Raw genomic sequence first — 17,604 nt, 5'->3', positions numbered from 1 at the left:
ATTGTAATGCTTTTTTCCTCAGTTGGTCAGAACAAACGTGGCAGACTTGTTACTTGTTCAGATGACAATATATGGTGAAAATTCTTATTTGGGTCATATATTCCAAGACATAGGCTAGAATCTGTGATTGTGAAGTACAGTAAATATCCACACCGGTGTGTGACCGACTGCCACACATTCACCTCAAAACATTAGATTCATCTGCGCTGGAGCACAACCCACGCAAGCAAGATAATTCCACAAGTAACTACAATTCCAGGTTTTCAAACAGAGATGGCGACAAAGATGCAAATCTTACGGACTGCAGCTTTAAAGAAATTAATTTAAAATAGGAATTATTCTGCAAGGACTTAATGTGACAGTACAATTTTGCAAAAGTTTTTTATTTCAAATAAACACTGAAGATTGGAGAATATTTCACAATATAATTGTTTTTGCTGCATTTTTGATCAAATAAATGCAGCCTTGGTGAGCATAAGAGATTTTGTTAAAAATCATTAAAAATTCTTACAGATCCCAAACTTCTGAATGGTAGTGTACAAATGCCGTATCATGCATTTGTGTTTTCACTCGTGATTGCTGATTGTGTATCCCTGTCGTTCTCTCCCTCAGTTTGAGGACAGTGAAGATGACTTTGATAGATTTGACACTGACGATGAATCCTCTTACCGGCGGGATTCTGTCTATAGCTGTGTCACTCTCCCCTACTTCCACAGTTTCCTTTATATTAAAGGTAAATATTTGCCCACTCCTCTCTCAACACCTCTTTCTTTATTGTGTTTGTTTGATTTCAGAGCCTGCTAGAGAATATAATGAAACTCATATTACTTTCTCTTCTCTCCAAACATTTTTGCAGTTAACTTGAAGGTGTAAACGTAACTTTTGTAGCTTATTTCAGCTATAGGTGCATTGTCTATCTTTGCTTTTTTGTTATATTTTTTAAGAAATTAAAGTTTCCTCTTAAATTGTTAGCACAATTTAACACCCTTTTTACACTGAACCTGTTGCAGCATTTTATTAAGGGAAGTCTAGATGTACCTATGACCTTTGTCATTATCACATGTGTGTTGCAGGTGGCCTGTTGAACTCCTGGAAGCGTCGCTGGTGTGTGCTGAAGGATGAAACATTTTTATGGTTCAGGAGCAGACAGGAGGCACTCAAACAGGGCTGGCTGCTGAAGAAGGGCGGAGGCTCCTCTACACTTTCTCGACGCAACTGGAGACGCCGCTGGTTCGTCCTACGACAGAGCAAACTCATCTACTACGAGAACGACACAGAGGAGCGGATGAAAGGCATGCTGGACATGCATGAAGCCAAGTAAGACCTCAGGAAGTGCACAAAGGTTTCAGGTCATAATCAGTGTGACACTGGAACTGGAATGCTAAAGTCATGCTAAACTTGTCAATCAAAAAGACAAATATTGTATATAAAATTATTTTCTTTTAAATCTGTAGCCTAAAGACCTGTTCACTCTAAGATTACTTTTTTTTTTTTTTTTTTTTTTAGAAATGTTTGATTTGAAACCGTACATAAAAGAAAACAAAGCATAATTTATTCTGTTTATGGTTATTTATTTATTTATTTCTCTCTTTCATTGTGTGTGGTTTTATTAGAGAGATTATTGACGTAACAGGGAAGGAGAATGGGATTGACATTGTCATGCCAGGGAGAACATACCACCTTGTTGCAGAAACTGCAGAAGATTCCAGGTAAGTGTGTTTGTTTTATATATATATAATTTTTTTTTTTTTTTTAACCGTATGCGTCAAGCCTTGATGTTATTTCATAAATGTGTAGAACTGTTAATCTAAGCATAAACTTTAATTAATCTCTGTGTTGTGTGCAGTCATTGGTTCAGCATGTTGAGTCAGGTGCACATGTCGACAGAACAGGAAATTCGAGAGATGCATGATGAACAAGCAAATCCTCAGAATGCTGTGGTAAGTATTACACACACACATACACCGACAAATTTGCAGACAGCTCATAAGATATTTAGAAAAGATGTTTGTGTTTTTTATAGGGCACATTGGATGTGGGAATGATTGATTCTGTATGTGCCTCTGACAACCCAGAAAGGTAAACACAAACACACACACACACACACACATACACTTATATGCACACTTTGTTCTCAGTTGTTGTTTTTGAAAGAAAAACTTTAAAAGGCAGTTTATTGGATTGGAGAACTGCACTTTTTAAATTATTATTTTTTTAATATATATTTTATTTTTGCTTTTGAACTGTTACATAACAAAAAAATACAGAATACAAATATTACACAACTTGTTGCACAAGACAAGACACACACACACACACACACACACACACAAAAAAAAAAAATAGAATGGGATGAGACAGGATATAATTTTTGTTTTATATATATATATATATATATATATATATATATATATATATATATATATATATATATATATATATATATACCGGTATATATATATTATTTTTATTTATTTATTTTTTATTGCAACATTTTGTAATTATGTTTTATATAATTATGTGTAATTATGTAAACATGTAATTACTTTGTTTTTGAAAGAAAAACTTTAAAAGGCAGTTTAGTGGATTGGAGAACTGCACTTTTTCAAATTAATAATTTTTACACACACACACTCATATATATATATATATATATATATATATATATATATAATTATTTTTATATTGCATCATATTTAACAATTACAACATTTTGTAATTATGAATTTATATTTCGCAAATTGATTCTATTGTTTCATTTTTGTCTCATTTTAATTTTTTACTACACTTTGTGTACTATGAATATTGCTTGTGATGCTTCTTATTTGTAAGTCACTTTGGATAAAGGCATCTGCTAAATGAATGTTTAAACCTAATCACTAAATCTTACCATTTTAGTTTTTCTGTGGCAAATCATACAGTCATGTACAGGCATTAAAATATTTGAAATGTTTCTGCTTTTTTTCTCTATCCAGGCCAAATGCCTTTGTTATAATCACAGCCCATCGTGTGCTACATTGCATGGCTGAATCAGCAGAAGAAATGCATCACTGGATTACGTTGCTTCAACGCACGAAAGGAGACACACGTGTGCAGGGACAAGAGTTCATCATCAGGGGTGAGAGGCCACCTACTCAACAAGTCAAAAGTCATGCTCAGTTATTTATGGATTGTCTGAAAATTATTTTAACATTCAGTTCATACTTGATGGTTAATTTTTGAAAAAGGATTTGGACAAAGAAATAGTAAAATTGCATGTTATAGTGTTCACTTTCAAATCAACAGCATGTTAGGATGTCTTCAACTACAAACTGAATTTAAATTTCAAATGTGAAAATGTCTCAGATCTCTTCCTGTCTGTTTCTCTTTCCAGGTTGGCTGTATAAAGAGATTCGGGGCAGCAGTCATGGGAATCTTAAGCTGAAGAAGCGCTGGTTTGTGCTGACTCACAATTCTGTTGATTATTATAAAAGCTCAGAGCGAAATGCTCTTAAACTGGGCTCTTTAGTGCTCAACAGCCTCTGTTCCGTGATCGTTCCTGATGAGAGAGTCTTCAGAGAGACTGGTTAGCACACTCATATACACACATAAATAACAAAACAACCAACCTTTACATCTTTCTCAGACTCTAACCTATATTTGTTTTTGTCTAGGCTACTGGAACGTGAGCGTGTTTGGTCGTAAGCATTCATATAGGCTGTACTGTAAGCTGCAGACGGAGGCTAGTCGATGGGCCAGCGCTGTACAGACTGTCATCGACAGCAAACCGCTCATGGATACACCCACGCAGCAACTTATACAGGACATCAAGGTAACACACACACACATATGCACATACATTCATGTTTTTGTAACATAATTTTCTTGAAACACTGTTGTAATCGTTTGATATCAGGAGAACTGTCTGAATTCGGAGGTGGTGGAGCAGATCTACAAGAGGAACCCAATACTGCGTTACACACACCACCCTCTACATACAGCCCTCCTGCCTTTACCCTATGGAGATGCACAGCAAAGCTGTGAGTAAAACACACACACACACACACACACATTCTCAAATACACCCTAACCTTCATAAACACTGTATATGCATGTTTTTAGCCGACAAAGGGAGAAGTTATGGCACGCTGCAGGCTGAGGCCCTCAAGCTCTTCAACGTTCTTCATCAGCTAGAGGCCGAGGACAATCCCATCCCTCAGATTCAGGGGCTCCTGCAGACGGCTCATGACCTACGACCTCTAAGAGATGAACTCTTCTGCCAGCTCATCAAACAGACAACACACCACCCAAAGCCTGCTGGCCCCGCCCACATTTGTGGCTGGCGAATCATAGCCTGCATGTGCTGCACATTTAGCCCCGCCTCCAGAAGTATTCTCAAATACCTGAAATTTCACTTCAAAAGGTCAGTGAGAATTTTGTGTGTGAGTATTTTGTTCTGACATAAGGTTAAAAGAGAGAAATGAGATAATATAAGATCATTTCTTGCTTACTGCGTACTGCACAGTACACTACCACACTTACATTTATAATATTACAAAATATTTCTATTTCAAATGAATGCTGGTCTTTTTAACTTTCTATTAATCAAAGAATCCTGAAAAAAATGAAAAAAGAGATCACGGTTTCCATAAAAATATATTTTGCAGCACAACTGTCCTACTACTAAACATTTTTCTTTCAATCTTTATATTGCTATAGGTGTTTTTGTGTAAAACTTTTGACAGTGTCATTTAAATAATTAATAAGATTTTAAAATAAAGGATCAACATTAAAATAAAAAAATTATAAAACACTAAAAATTAAATATTTAAAATGATACAAGTATATTTAGACCTCAACATTATAATGTACAGTATAAAAATGGATCATTTTATTACATGTAACAGTGTTATTAAATTTTTTTTATAGTTTTTTAAAATAGTTTTTTAACGATTAACTTTAAGTGAGCCTTAGATGACAACAAAGGTACTCTAAATAAAAAAATCGAGGAAATACACAACTGATGAATGAAAATTTCCTGATATATTCTGCATCCTAGAGGGCAAGATTTAACCATGTCACAACTGATTAGACTGTGACTGATTTTCTGCTCAGGACACGAGAGCTGTATCCAGGCACCGAGATGGAACGGTATGCTGGCTTCTCCCAAGATGCCTTGCGGCATGTGCGTGGACGCGAATACGTTCCCTCACAGGAGGAGCTGAGGGCCATACTGAGCAGACAGGAAATGACATCGACAGTTTACTGCCACGGTGGCGGGTCCTGCAAAATCACCATTAACTCACACACAACTGCAGGAGAGGTACGTAAACACATCCACACACACATACATGTGAGCTCCAGAACCACGTTAACCTGTACATGTGTGTGTCTGATGGTCTCCAGGTGGTTGAGAAGCTGCTGAAGGGCCTCTCAATGGAGGACTGTAAGAACATGTTCGCTTTGTTTGAACATAATGACACTACAGACCGAGCCATAGAGAGCAGGACTGTGGTGGCTGACGTCCTCGCTAAATTTGAAAAGTGAGTCTCACATCGAATTACCATCCCCTACAATTTATAAATGTATAATAAGGGAAGTTATAAAACATAAAATATTTAGAACTGTAGAACCATAGAACATTTAATCTGATGTTAAATGATTTAAAGGTGCTATAAAATGATTTAAAACTTTGCCCTCTAAAAACATGATAACAAACATAAATACATGAGGCAGAGAGCGCTTTCTGATTGGCTAAAAAAAGACTGGGTCACTCCTCACAGTTTAATGCTGGTGTGATTTCTGTTAGGTACTCTAAGGAGATTTTATGCATCATATTACACAGAAAATCATTGTATACTGCACATTTATTTTTTTATTATGTGGGATAATGTTGTGAAATTCTTTCTCACTATTTCTCTCATTTAGGTTAACAAATAAAGAACAGGAAGGAGAGAGCTGGAAGTTTTATTTCAAGCTCTTCTGTTTCTCAGAGCCTGAGAGTGTTCCTGTTGATAGTGTGGAGTTTGCATTCATGTTTGAGCAGGTTTGATTTCACTTTAATATCTGGCCTCAAAACACATAAAAATAGGGATTTCGATCAGTTAAAATTGTGTTCATTTAATTAATCCTATTAATTGTTTAATCACATACACATATACATTACACTTTGTCAGCTGAAAAAAATGTTTACTTATTACAAAAAGTGCCTTTAAAAGTCACTAATACTGTATTGTCTATTTTTGATGTGTGTGCATATGCAAACAAATGCATTTTCTCACTGTTTTCATGAGTTCCCTGCATCCTGTTGTATTCTGTTTGTCACACAGACATACAGGCTTAAAGGGACAGTTCACCCAAAAATAAAAATTTTGTAATTTACTCACCTTCAAGTTGTTCCAAACTTGTTTGAGTCTCTTTCATCTGTTGAGCACAAAAGAAGATATTTTGAAGAAAGTTGGTAACCAAACAGTTGACGGTAGCCATTGACTTCCATATCGTAACTTCCATACTATGGAAGTCAATGGCTACCGTCAACTAATGAGCGACTTTTGTACTTAACAGATTAAAGAAACTCTGTACAGGCTTGGAATAACTTGAGGGTGAGTTATTGATGACAGAATTATCATTTTTGGATGAATTATCCCTTTAAGTACCTAGTTTTTAATAATGAATCTAACAGATCTTTAGAATGATTTCTTTGCCGTCAGTGTTTCACAGATGCAATTTCAATGTCTCTTTCTCTCTCTCTCAGGCCCATGAAGCTGTCATTAGGGGTCAGTATCCTGCTCCAGAAGAGACATTGCAATTTCTGGCTGCTCTTCGGCTTCAGTATCTGTTGGGAGACTACACTACCCAGAGTGCCTTGCCTGAGTTGGAGCAGGTGTTCCCTATGGACCGCCTGCGTGCTCGAGTACAGCAATCCGCACGGTGCTTTGCATCTGCCACCACGCCATCCACAGAAAGAAAGAGGGGTAGTTTTCTGGAAGGCACGCTGAGGCGGAGCTTCCGTGGGTCACTGGGGCGACAGAGACAAGGAGAGGGGCCAGCAGCCATAGAGGCGTGGCTACAAGACGAGAAGGCGGGGCTGAGAAGTTGTTTGGTCGAAAAATGGCGTAAACTGCAGGGGATGGAACAGGACCAAGCCATGAAAAAATACATGAGTCTTATCAAGGAGTGGCAGGGATATGGATCAACACTGTTTGATGTGGAGGTGAGCACACACACACACACACACACACACACACGATCCATCAGCAAAGCAGTGTCGCTGAACAAGTTCTCTCTGTTCGTCAGTGTGTAGACGGTGTGTATCCTGGAGAGCTGTGGTTGGGCGTGAGTCGTAAGGGGGTGTGTGTGTACAAGCGTGGGGAGGCGTGGCCTCTGGAGGTGTTTCCATACGAGGTCATTCTGTCCTTCGGTGCACCGCAGCCAAACATCTACAAGATCAGCGTGGAGGGACGAGAGCTGCTCTTCAACACCAACATGGTACAAACTTTCCATATTTACTTGCATGCTTCCACAGCAAACAACCCTAAAATTCGTCATTTATATTAACTTGTTGCCTCATCGGTCAAATCTTCCACAAACCTGTGGATCATTTTAGATGGAAATGACCTATTCAGTGAATTAACTCGAATTGAATCAATCTACTCATCAGTGAGTTTTTAGCTCGGGAATTGCAGCTAGAATCAGTCCATTAGTGAATGAATCATTGAGGGCGGTTTGTGAATCAGTTCAACGGGTTCATTGAAAAAAAACAAAAAATGCTCTGCTCAAAAAATGATTTATCATGAATCAGACAACACTATCATGTCTCAGAGTGATGGAATGGCATTTTTTTAAATTGTGGAATAAAAATAAGATATAATGCATACTAATCCAGTAAAGTGTTTCCCAAAATAAAAATGATACAAATACTTGAAAAATGTTCAGTAATAGACTAATAATGCTTTGTCAGAGTCCACCATTGCCACTTAACAACCACCCATAACACCCAAGTTTTACACTTGAGAACACTCAAGAATTTTAAAATAAACAGTCATTGTTTTATTTTATTTATCTGTTTGTTTGTTTATTTTTTGTTCATTATGAAGGCCTGAATGTTGATGTTTCTTCCAGGATTATTTTTGTTAACTAAATCCATTAAAAAAATGTATAAAAAAATGTATTTATAAAAAATGTTAAATAAAATAGACATTAACTGAAATAAAATACATAAAAATGTTTAACATTTTATTTTAGATAGTTGCAAGAGCAACATTTCTCCCTTTTGTTCAGTTTAACTATAAAATATATAAAAAAATAGTATAAAAAATAAAACAATTATAATAAATTATAAAATCACAACTAAATGACAATTTAAAAAAACAATTAAAACATTCTAAATCTAAACATTCATTCAAACTATAACAGTATATCAATGACACTAAAATAACACTGGATTCTTTTGTGTTTGTCTCTGTAGGTGATGGACATTGCAAAGCTCATGAAGGCTTACATCAGTCTAATAGTGAAGAAACGTTTCAGCACTTGTCAATCCATCAGCAGCCACGGCAGCAACTGGTGATCTCTCACTCCTGACAAACACTTCTCATAAATGTGCCTTTGAGGTTAAACGTCAGCAAACAGGACAGTTTAATCACGAGTTCACAAAAAAGTGACCCTTCAATGCAGAGTCCAAAAAACCAAAGACAATATCATGACACACTTTCACGACAGACACTATCATGTTCCCACAGACACACATTGTGCTTGAAACTGTGCCACACATACATGTCTGTTCACTGAGCCCCATATTTTACATTGTATTAACATTTTAAATCCAGTCCAGTTGCATTTCTTTGGAATTCTGCAGGCAGAAAGTCCAGTCCAAAATAAACCAGCACTCAAATCCAGTGCCTTTAAAAACACACAGAAATATACACACATGTGCAAACACACACACAGAGTGCCCTTCACGTCTGTTTTATATGTGCAATGTTTATAATGTATGTTATATATTTCTGAGAAGCTGTATATTTTATAAACCTTTTCTGTTGAACTGCAGGATTGTGATAATACTATTGGATTCACTCCCTCTGGTCCTGTTATTTTTCTACTGTAAGCCTATAAAAACACTAAAACAACAGGAAAATCTTTCTCATTTTGTATCTTTACTGTGCATTCGTTTATAGGCAATAAATATAACAAAATTCAAAGACTCTAACATTCATTGAAATGTTCATCCACGTTTGCTCTGTGCAGTACAGAACGGGTTTCTCAGACAGAAGACCTTCTCATTTAACCCTTCACATCTCTGGGACATCTGAATGAAATCTTTTGTAGGCTATGCTAATCAGCTAGCATGAACGCTGGTCAAGTTTCAACGACAGAAACACAATGTGCCCAGATGGAATCAGTGAACATTCAGTATTTCTGTGATGGTTTGCATTTTCGCTGTAGACTTGAGCTGCTTAGGAAGATTTTCAATGTGCTTACGATGTTAAAAGTATTTGTAATTATTTCACTCCTAACATTTTATATTACATTTATGTCAGTCTTAGAAAGCTTGTCCAGGGCTTGGTATCTTAAGGGCACAATGGTTAAAATGCTTACCAGCATCACAATATCTAACCACCAACTCCATTTCTTCATGAATTTTGTATGAGTCTAGAGACTAAAAGTCCAAAGTCAGTTAGTTTTTTTGCTGTAATATATGCAACATGAGATGTAGGGCACTTAAGCATTGACAGATGACAGTGTGTAAGATCTTTCTGAGGGTCATTTAAAATCAGGTGGGAATAGAATAAATTGACACAGATGCATACAACAGAATCCACTGCAGCAAAAGTTAATGTTTGTTCAACTTTTGCAAGTTTCTCCACTACCTCCTTGGCATTAATCTCTGAAGTCTTTAGTTTCCAATGTAGAGTAGTACAGGAGCTGTGTGGCGTTCTGACTGTATGCAGAATTTTAAGATCCAATTTGAGCTTTGGATGCATTGAAATATTTACACTTTTGCATCTAGAGCACACGAGACCGCCTGTCCAACCACAAGTTTTACACAGACAAACACTACTGACATTTCCCAAAATATTTAAATAAAAAGTCATCTTTTTTTCTTCTTCTTCTCTGCATTTTATGGAAGCCCAAAAAGGTAATTTTTCTCACAATTCAGGCCCTTTTTCTTGCAATTTTGAGTTTATAAATCTGCGGGGGTTTTTTTTTTTTTTTTCAGAATTGCAAGATATAAACTGAGAATTGTGATAGATAAACTCGCAATTCTGAGAACAAAAGTCTAAATTGGGAGATGTACATTTTCAATTTGAGAGTTGAATATCAGAATTGTGACATATGTCGCAATTACCATTTTAATTTTTTATTGCATGACTGAAACGGGCTTCCATAGCATTTCACCTCTGCTTTAGCTTCTTTCCTAATCTAGCTTTCTAATAAACCTGCCATATCAATATTGTTGGCTCTATGACACATTACTTAAGCTCTTCCATTGTAAGTCTGTTTGGATAAAAGTGTCTAATAGATGCATAAACCTAAATAATTTTTTGGTATTTAATTTTTTTAAACTTTTTCTCAATGACTTTTGTTACCCTTTGCATATTTTCTATACTAGTTACTTGTGAAATCAATGTTTTCAACAGCGTTGTCAACATCGGCGCTCATTTGTTTTGTATGGATATACATTCATTCATTTTTTACCAAGATTGAATAAGCAAAGGGTAACGGCTGCTTCACAACCAATTTGAAAGTGTCATGCGGCTGCCACAAGGGGCAAAATGTAATGATCGTACATTACATAGATAGTGGAAATGCGGCTTAATGTGAAAAGGCCTGTAACTGTGGTGCCTGTACATTATGGCAGGTGAAGTGTAATGAATAGAAGCTGTGATAAGTTGTAGTTTATCAGTACTGAAATGATTAAAAACCTGAACATAAAAACAGTTGGTTTAAAACAAACATTCATTTGTCTAACAGCAGTAGTACATTTTGTGTGCATTATAATTTTGGGTCCCACTTTATATTAGGTGGCCTTAACTACTATGTACTTACATCAAAAAATAAGTACAATGTACTTATTGTGGTCATATTGTATTTCAAAACACTTTTGCTGCTATTGAGGTGGGATACGGGTAAGGTTAGGGGCAGGTTTGGTGGTATGGGTAGGTTTAAGGGTGGGTTAAGGTGTAAGGGATGGGTCAACAGTGTAATTATAAATGTAATTACAGAAATTAATTACAGATGCAATTACATATAGGTATAGTACAATGTAAAAACATGTATGTACACAATAAGTGCATTGTACCCAATGATTAATTCAAATGTAAGTACATAGTAGTTAAGGCCACCTAATATAAAGTGGGACCTAATTTTGTATAAGTCTGTGTGTGTGCGGAGAGCTTTGCAGTCTTACTTCGATGCTCAAAGGCTGATCCAGAACTTCAGGCTGGAAACACCTGTTCAGTTTGCAATACAACATAATTCTGTATTCAATTCAGTTTGCATGTCTTCTAAAGTGCTTTTCAAGTAAGGCTCCTCCCAACGCCAAGGTTCCTCCCACTAGTTAGCCACTCCCACAAATGCTGTTCGATTGGTCCCTGAATGAGTTTAATTTGATGTCAAACTGACGTGACCCTAACGACCAGCTCGCCTGAGCCTTGCTCCTGAGGGGAGAGGTCAGAGGTCACGTTCAGGCACATGGAGAGGAGGCGAAGGGGGCATCGAGGCGATGACTCCAGTCGGGTGGTTTGTGAGGGTGTGTTAGAGACTGTATGTGTGTGTGTGAGAGGCAGCCACAGGTTACGGTGCGGGCTGTGCGTGTTCTCCAGGTCTCGGCTTTTATCGTAGTTCTGGACGTCCCAGAAGAGATTAACAGCTCGCCAGCGCATCAGCACATTGTACACAGCACCACCTTCATGAACAATCAGACCTGAAACACAAACGTATGATTAGCACATGCAAACACACTTTTAGTAGGGCTGGGTATTGACATACTGTAGATTTCACGATTCAACTTGATTCACAAGCTGCATTACAATTCAATTTGATATTATTTCTTTGTATGTATACAGTAGAATACATATCAATGTTTCTTAAGGTTAAACAAAAGCTGTGATCTATACAACCATGACGGTACATAAATATTAATGGATAAAACTAACAACAGAGTTCAAATTATTACATTTAATTGCTTTTTTTTTTTTGATATAATAATCAACACTATATAAAAACATTTAAATTGCACATAAAACTTAAATTGGACATTGCATGACTTTTATGAGGTAAATGTAACATTACATGATACATTTCAATAAGTTGTACTGTTTCGTAAACATGCCTTCTGATGTTCATTCATGTTTATTTCATGCAATAAAAGGAAGAAACGATCAGATTGAACTGGGGCAGCTACAAAGATCTGTCACGTACCAAAATGACATGTAGACTATTGTTTAGATTTCGTTATATAATTGATAGAAATTGAAAGATGATACTTTGTTTAGATGATAACCTGCTAAATATGCATATTAGCTTGAGAAAATGTCATTGTACAGGAATAATGGATGTTTTAGTGCATAAATGTGCCTCACCGATACACACAAGGTCCATGACTGCATACATGCCGTAACAGATCTGGAACAGGATGTCACTGCGTTGCCATAGTGCCTCTGGGCTCAGTGCTGACCACAGCAGCCATGATACACTGGCCAACAGGAAGATGCCACCCAGCAACACTGCAATAACCTGAACCTTCTCCACCAGAGTCATGGTGACGGTCTGCCACTGGCAAAACATACAAACACGGTCACCAATTCGTGCTCCAGACTGCAACTAAACGCTGGAATACTGTACACGACTTCAAATCTTAACAGATTTTGAAACATCATACACTTACTTACTTTGTAAATGGTCACAGAGGAAAAACTGGGAATCATACACTAAACGATTGAGGTTAACATAGCAACAGACTCAAGCTGTTCCAATCACAACAAATTCAGGCAGAAACATGTGCTTTGTTGCTATGAGGTGCATGACAAAAGCAAATAATGTGTTCTGAATGTGTCTCAAAATATCAAACATGTTTGACATCCTCTGAATAGATGAAATCATAGTCTGATGAAAAAATAAATTGGGGGAAAAATCTGGGCAAAAGTCATGTAGTGTATTCCAGCCTTAATATGCTCACAAATGCAATAAAAAAATTATTTTTATTTAAAATCTAGTCACCATTGGTGACGATCAAAAACAACAAACAAAGCACAAGCTGTGGTGTCTGAATCGCAAACATATGATTCTGATCTGGTTAATTTTTTTTTTTGAGTCAGTCAAAATCACAACTATAATGATAAATAAACCTAGTAGTGATGTTGTTGGAATCATTTTAAAAGAACTTTTTTCCTGCTGATGAATGATAAAAACATTGACAGCCGTTCAGTCAATGTTCAGTCAAACAGCCATAAATATTCTTACGAGTAACATTTATATGGCATAAATACAATTTGAATCACTAGTGACAGCATCAAATGGGAACTAAAGCACATCTGAATAACAATTGAGCAAATCCTAAATGCTTTAGTCCAAAGCCCTGACCGATGTTTCGTGTGTGTGTGTCTGTGTGTGTGTGTGTTTACCTGTTGTGGTGGTTTGATATGTATAGGCAGGATGTTGAATCTATAGTTGCAGATTTCACAGCTCCAGGAGCCCTTCTCACTGATCCACTTGAGGAGACACTGCTGATGAGCATGTCGTACAGAACCGGCACAGCGGCACGGGCTCAGCAGCTCCCCCTACAGCCAATCACAACACACACGGACATATCAATCAGCCAATCAAAACACATCAAGATAGAAGACAGATTCAGCTGAGCTGATGATTCACTGCTGTACGATTGTTTTATTGTGCATCTTTGCAGATGAGTTGAGCGTTGAGGTTGTAGAACACTTGGACAATGAAGCAAATGAGCTGTTTCGTCTAAATGAGGAGAACATTTGGAGTGAATGAAACACTATACACATAATGACAGAGATTCATTTCTGTGAGTGGACGGGAAATGATTCATCTGTGCATTCATGAATCATTTCAGAAACATCCTCATTTAGAACTATAATGAGTCTGAAACAGAGTGGAACACATTCACACACACTTACAGACACATAAACACAAGGCGCCTCGAGCACATTAGCTGCAGGAAGTGAAGAGCATTAGACATGAATGGCGCAGCAGGTATTCTAATGGATCTCACCATCTTTCACACACACACCGCACTGTCTGTTTAAAGCATTAAGAATCATTGAGGTTTCCGATATTCTAATAATTGCATTAATTATGTAGGCCTATAATGAATGTAAAAGGTGTTTAGAAGGTTTATATTTCTCAGACTGTCCTAACAGTAGCTGGATATATGAACTGGTTTGACCGCCGTAACCGACAAAGGACCAACATCAGGATGAGACAACCAAATTTAGAATTCAATTACTGGCCTCGACCTCATCTCAAAAAAGACTCAGGTTCTCCAATTCTTCTGTTTTAACTGAATCTCAAAGTATAGAAATAAATGATTTGGTGATGCTGCTTTCAGCCATTATAGCCTACTCCACGCTGCTGGACAACCTTCTGGAAAGAATGAGAGGTGCAGAAAATATTTAGAGTTTAAATCTAAATAAAAATACATTTTTAGCCTGGCTTTCTTGTAATGTCTTATAACACATTACAATAACACTGAATTCTTAGGTTTCATGATTTTAGTACTTGTTTATTTTTTATAATTTTTTTCTTTATTAATATCCAAGTTTTGTTTTATTTATTTATTTTTTTCTATTTTATAGTTACCTGTTACTTGTTTATAGTTATACCTTTTGTCTGCCAAAAGCACTCTGTACTGAATTGGTTTGTTTGAAAATATATTTTTAAAATGTGATTGATTGATTGATTGATTGATTGATTGATTGATTAACTAACAGGAAGCTGAAACTGAATTGAGAATTTACTGAACTTGTGTTTCAAATAAATTCAACACAGGTAGTGCATTGTAGGAAATGAATTTCTGCTCCACAAAACTTAATTTATAAGATGAAATATAAATGAAACATAAAAACCAAATTACTACATTAGGTACCTTTTTAATATTTGAATATATAACACTATATATTTAAAATTATATAATAAATTATGCAAAATATGAAGAGTTCAGATGCAAAAGCCTCTAAGTGCCATCTGAAAATTTCATCTAAAATGAGCATTTTTATCAGGCTACTATGTTTAGGTTCAGTAATTTTACCCTAATGGCAATGTATAGGCCCTTTTCTATGCAATTAAAGTGAAATTTAAGAAGAAAATTTCAGACAACACTTAGAGGCTTTTGCATCTGAACTCTTCGTATATAATTATAGTTATGTACATTTTATTGTAATTTTATTTATTTAGTACTATTAATGTTTACTCTTTCGATGCTTGTGATGTTCCTCCCAAGTCCCTCAGGTAAAAGCATCTGCTAAATGAATAAATGAACTTCATGACATTCAGATTCGATTGCTGTTTTACCTCAATTCAAATTCAGTTCAAATTTTTAAAAGGCTCAGTTCAATTCTGAATGGCGCACAATCCTGGCAACAACCAAAGACGTCGGTGAGACGCATTTATACATAGACCGACAATAAATAACGCAGACGGAATGAATGAACGGCCCGACTTCACCTGCTCGGCTCCTTGAAAGCAGATCCGACAGCCTGGAGTCGGGACGCAGCTCTCGTTGCTGCAACTGGAGCCCACCGTTTCCGCTTTCTCCGCGCTCTGCCCGACGATGTCCTCGGCCGGTGTGTCCGTCCCTGCCTGCGCACCCTCCTCGCTCTCGATCTCTGTGATCGGATCACCCGCTGCCGGTGTTTGAGCTCCGGCGCCCGACTGCAGGTCATCCTCGCTGAGCTCGCCATCGCTCTCCAGCACCGTTTGGACCTGAAACTCTGCGGCGGCGACGGTAACGGTGGCGCCTCCCGGTGGCTCATCCACCGTCTGCACGTGCAACGGACCCGCCTCTGCGTGCACATCCATGAATGACGGCACTAGGATCAGAATGAAATAGCAAAATTAGGGGTTCGAGCTCTTACGGGCCTCTGTCAGATTTTCCACGGCTCTTCTCCCCTCTGGGACGCATAGGTCTTGCCATAGATCTGCGTCTCAAACCGCACGCGTTCTCAGAAAGGCACTCGCTTCTGTTGAAAGTTGCAGATGTCCAGGCTGTGCGGCGCGATGTGCTCGCTGTCTCGTTGGCTGAAAGCAGCTTTTCCCCGGAAGACACATTTCCATCCGGGCGCGGTGCTGGAACACCGAGCAGTGAAGGCACGAAACTCGCATAACCTCACAGCCAACCTCCACAAAAGAATTAGATGTAGCCTACCGGTTGAGTGTGTGAGTGATGAGATAGCGAGTAAAGATGAGCGACGAAGCTGTTTCTGAAGGGAAAGTCGTTTGGGTAACTGCTCTATGATGGACCCGCGCGCCACCCGCCCCGGAGCCACGCGCTCTTTGCGCTTATTGCCCTTTCCGAGATTTACCATGGTAACCGTAGTTACCTGGCGATTGGATAAAACGGTGGTCATTTGATAGCCTATTATCCCTAATATGAAATGAAATAAAAGCCACACATATGAAACAAATAAGTAAAAGGACTCTGAAAGTACAGTATCTTACGGGTGTATGATAGCCTACAGGTAGGCTACCTTTTCATTTTCAAGTGGATTTTTAAACATTCAGTATTCCATCAGTAAAGGAATTGCCATCAGTGCCATCTAAAGCTAAATAATACAGCCTAGCATATAAAATATATTTTGGCATTTGCCTTTAGAGCTGTGACAGAGTTGAAAATTTAAAATGATTTACACATTAACATTTTATTATTAGTATTATTACGAAAGCAATTGAATTCCAATATAGTTCAAGAATTTCCTTAGACGAAAAAAAAAAAAAAGCAAAGGAAGGCTATTATTGATATGCTTGATAGCGTTTTAAAAGAAACAAACAAACAATAAATAAATACACAAATAAAATATAAAAGATAAGCAACAGTGTTCTATTCCTTTGGCAAATTCAAGCTTATTATATTTTATTGGGAATATATATATATATATATATATATATATATATATATATATATATATATTATATTATTATATATAGGCTATTCAGTGTTGGGGAATAACTAGTTAGGCTACATGTAATGGAATTACAAAAATAAATGTAGGCTAACTGTAATCTGTTACAGTTACTGAGAAAAATGTTAGCGAATAACGAAAGCGTTAACGATTACAAAGGGGGTTACATCTGAATATTTTCACACATAGGCTACAGATTTGATTGATTTCTTTCCCAAATTGCATTGACTGCTCTAAAATATGAGACACCAATGTTTCAGGAGTTTAGTACACAGAACAGGACACATGTTTATTTAATACTACTGTTTTATTTCCTTTTTGGTTTTAATATGTATATGCTTTATTTTTTAAGATTAGGCATAACTTTTTTTCCAAAGCATTGTTAGATGCCCGTCTTAGCTATGCAAAGATAAGATTTGATTTTAAAACAGTATCATATAGCTATTAAACTTGAAATTAAATTCAAGTGAGGAAGGATATTGAA

General features: G+C 37.0%; 2 protein-coding genes across 3 annotated transcripts in view; one reads left to right on the top strand and one right to left on the bottom strand.

Annotated features, from left to right (window-relative positions):
* myo10 (myosin X) overlaps positions 1-9,179 on the top strand; it is a 41,079-nt gene extending 31,900 nt beyond the window's left edge. For both annotated transcript variants that reach the window (XM_058794124.1, XM_058794117.1), the window contains 16 exons: positions 613-733; positions 1,074-1,317; positions 1,614-1,709; positions 1,847-1,940; positions 2,024-2,079; positions 2,976-3,118; positions 3,374-3,565; positions 3,654-3,811; positions 3,896-4,019; positions 4,102-4,402; positions 5,095-5,302; positions 5,386-5,522; positions 5,908-6,025; positions 6,734-7,192; positions 7,276-7,467; positions 8,447-9,179. In XM_058794124.1, the coding sequence (XP_058650107.1) occupies positions 613-733; positions 1,074-1,317; positions 1,614-1,709; positions 1,847-1,940; positions 2,024-2,079; positions 2,976-3,118; positions 3,374-3,565; positions 3,654-3,811; positions 3,896-4,019; positions 4,102-4,402; positions 5,095-5,302; positions 5,386-5,522; positions 5,908-6,025; positions 6,734-7,192; positions 7,276-7,467; positions 8,447-8,548 (2,745 nt within the window). In that variant the 3' untranslated portion in view covers positions 8,549-9,179. The remainder of the gene's footprint in view (positions 1-612; positions 734-1,073; positions 1,318-1,613; positions 1,710-1,846; positions 1,941-2,023; positions 2,080-2,975; positions 3,119-3,373; positions 3,566-3,653; positions 3,812-3,895; positions 4,020-4,101; positions 4,403-5,094; positions 5,303-5,385; positions 5,523-5,907; positions 6,026-6,733; positions 7,193-7,275; positions 7,468-8,446) is intronic.
* Positions 9,180-9,318: 139 nt separating this feature from the next.
* On the bottom strand, positions 9,319-16,503 carry marchf11 (membrane-associated ring finger (C3HC4) 11). The gene is made up of 4 exons (XM_058795012.1): positions 15,667-16,503; positions 13,605-13,760; positions 12,564-12,756; positions 9,319-11,905 (listed from the first exon to the last, which is right to left on the bottom strand). Exons 1-4 carry the CDS (start codon positions 16,018-16,020, stop codon positions 11,595-11,597), a joined length of 1,014 nt encoding a protein of 337 aa, XP_058650995.1. The 5' UTR covers positions 16,021-16,503; the 3' UTR covers positions 9,319-11,594.
* Between the last annotated feature and the right edge of the window lie 1,101 nt (positions 16,504-17,604).

Source organism: Onychostoma macrolepis, chromosome 02 (assembly GCF_012432095.1).
Source record: "Onychostoma macrolepis isolate SWU-2019 chromosome 02, ASM1243209v1, whole genome shotgun sequence".
Classification (NCBI taxonomy): domain Eukaryota; kingdom Metazoa; phylum Chordata; class Actinopteri; order Cypriniformes; family Cyprinidae; genus Onychostoma; species Onychostoma macrolepis.
This window is presented reverse-complemented; position numbering and strand designations above follow the sequence as displayed.

What these genes read in the sequence shown, in the direction of transcription:
- marchf11 (XM_058795012.1), bottom strand. Translation starts at nt 16,020, where the DNA reads ATGGATGTGCACGCAGAGGCGGGTCCGTTGCACGTGCAGACGGTGGAT. An exon ending in ATATCAAACCACCACAACAG is followed by an intron (nt 12,757 to 13,604) that starts GTAAACACACAC and finishes ATGTTTTGCCAG; the next exon opens with TGGCAGACCGTCACCATGAC. An exon ending in CATGGACCTTGTGTGTATCG is followed by an intron (nt 11,906 to 12,563) that starts GTGAGGCACATT and finishes TTTGTGTTTCAG; the next exon opens with GTCTGATTGTTCATGAAGGT.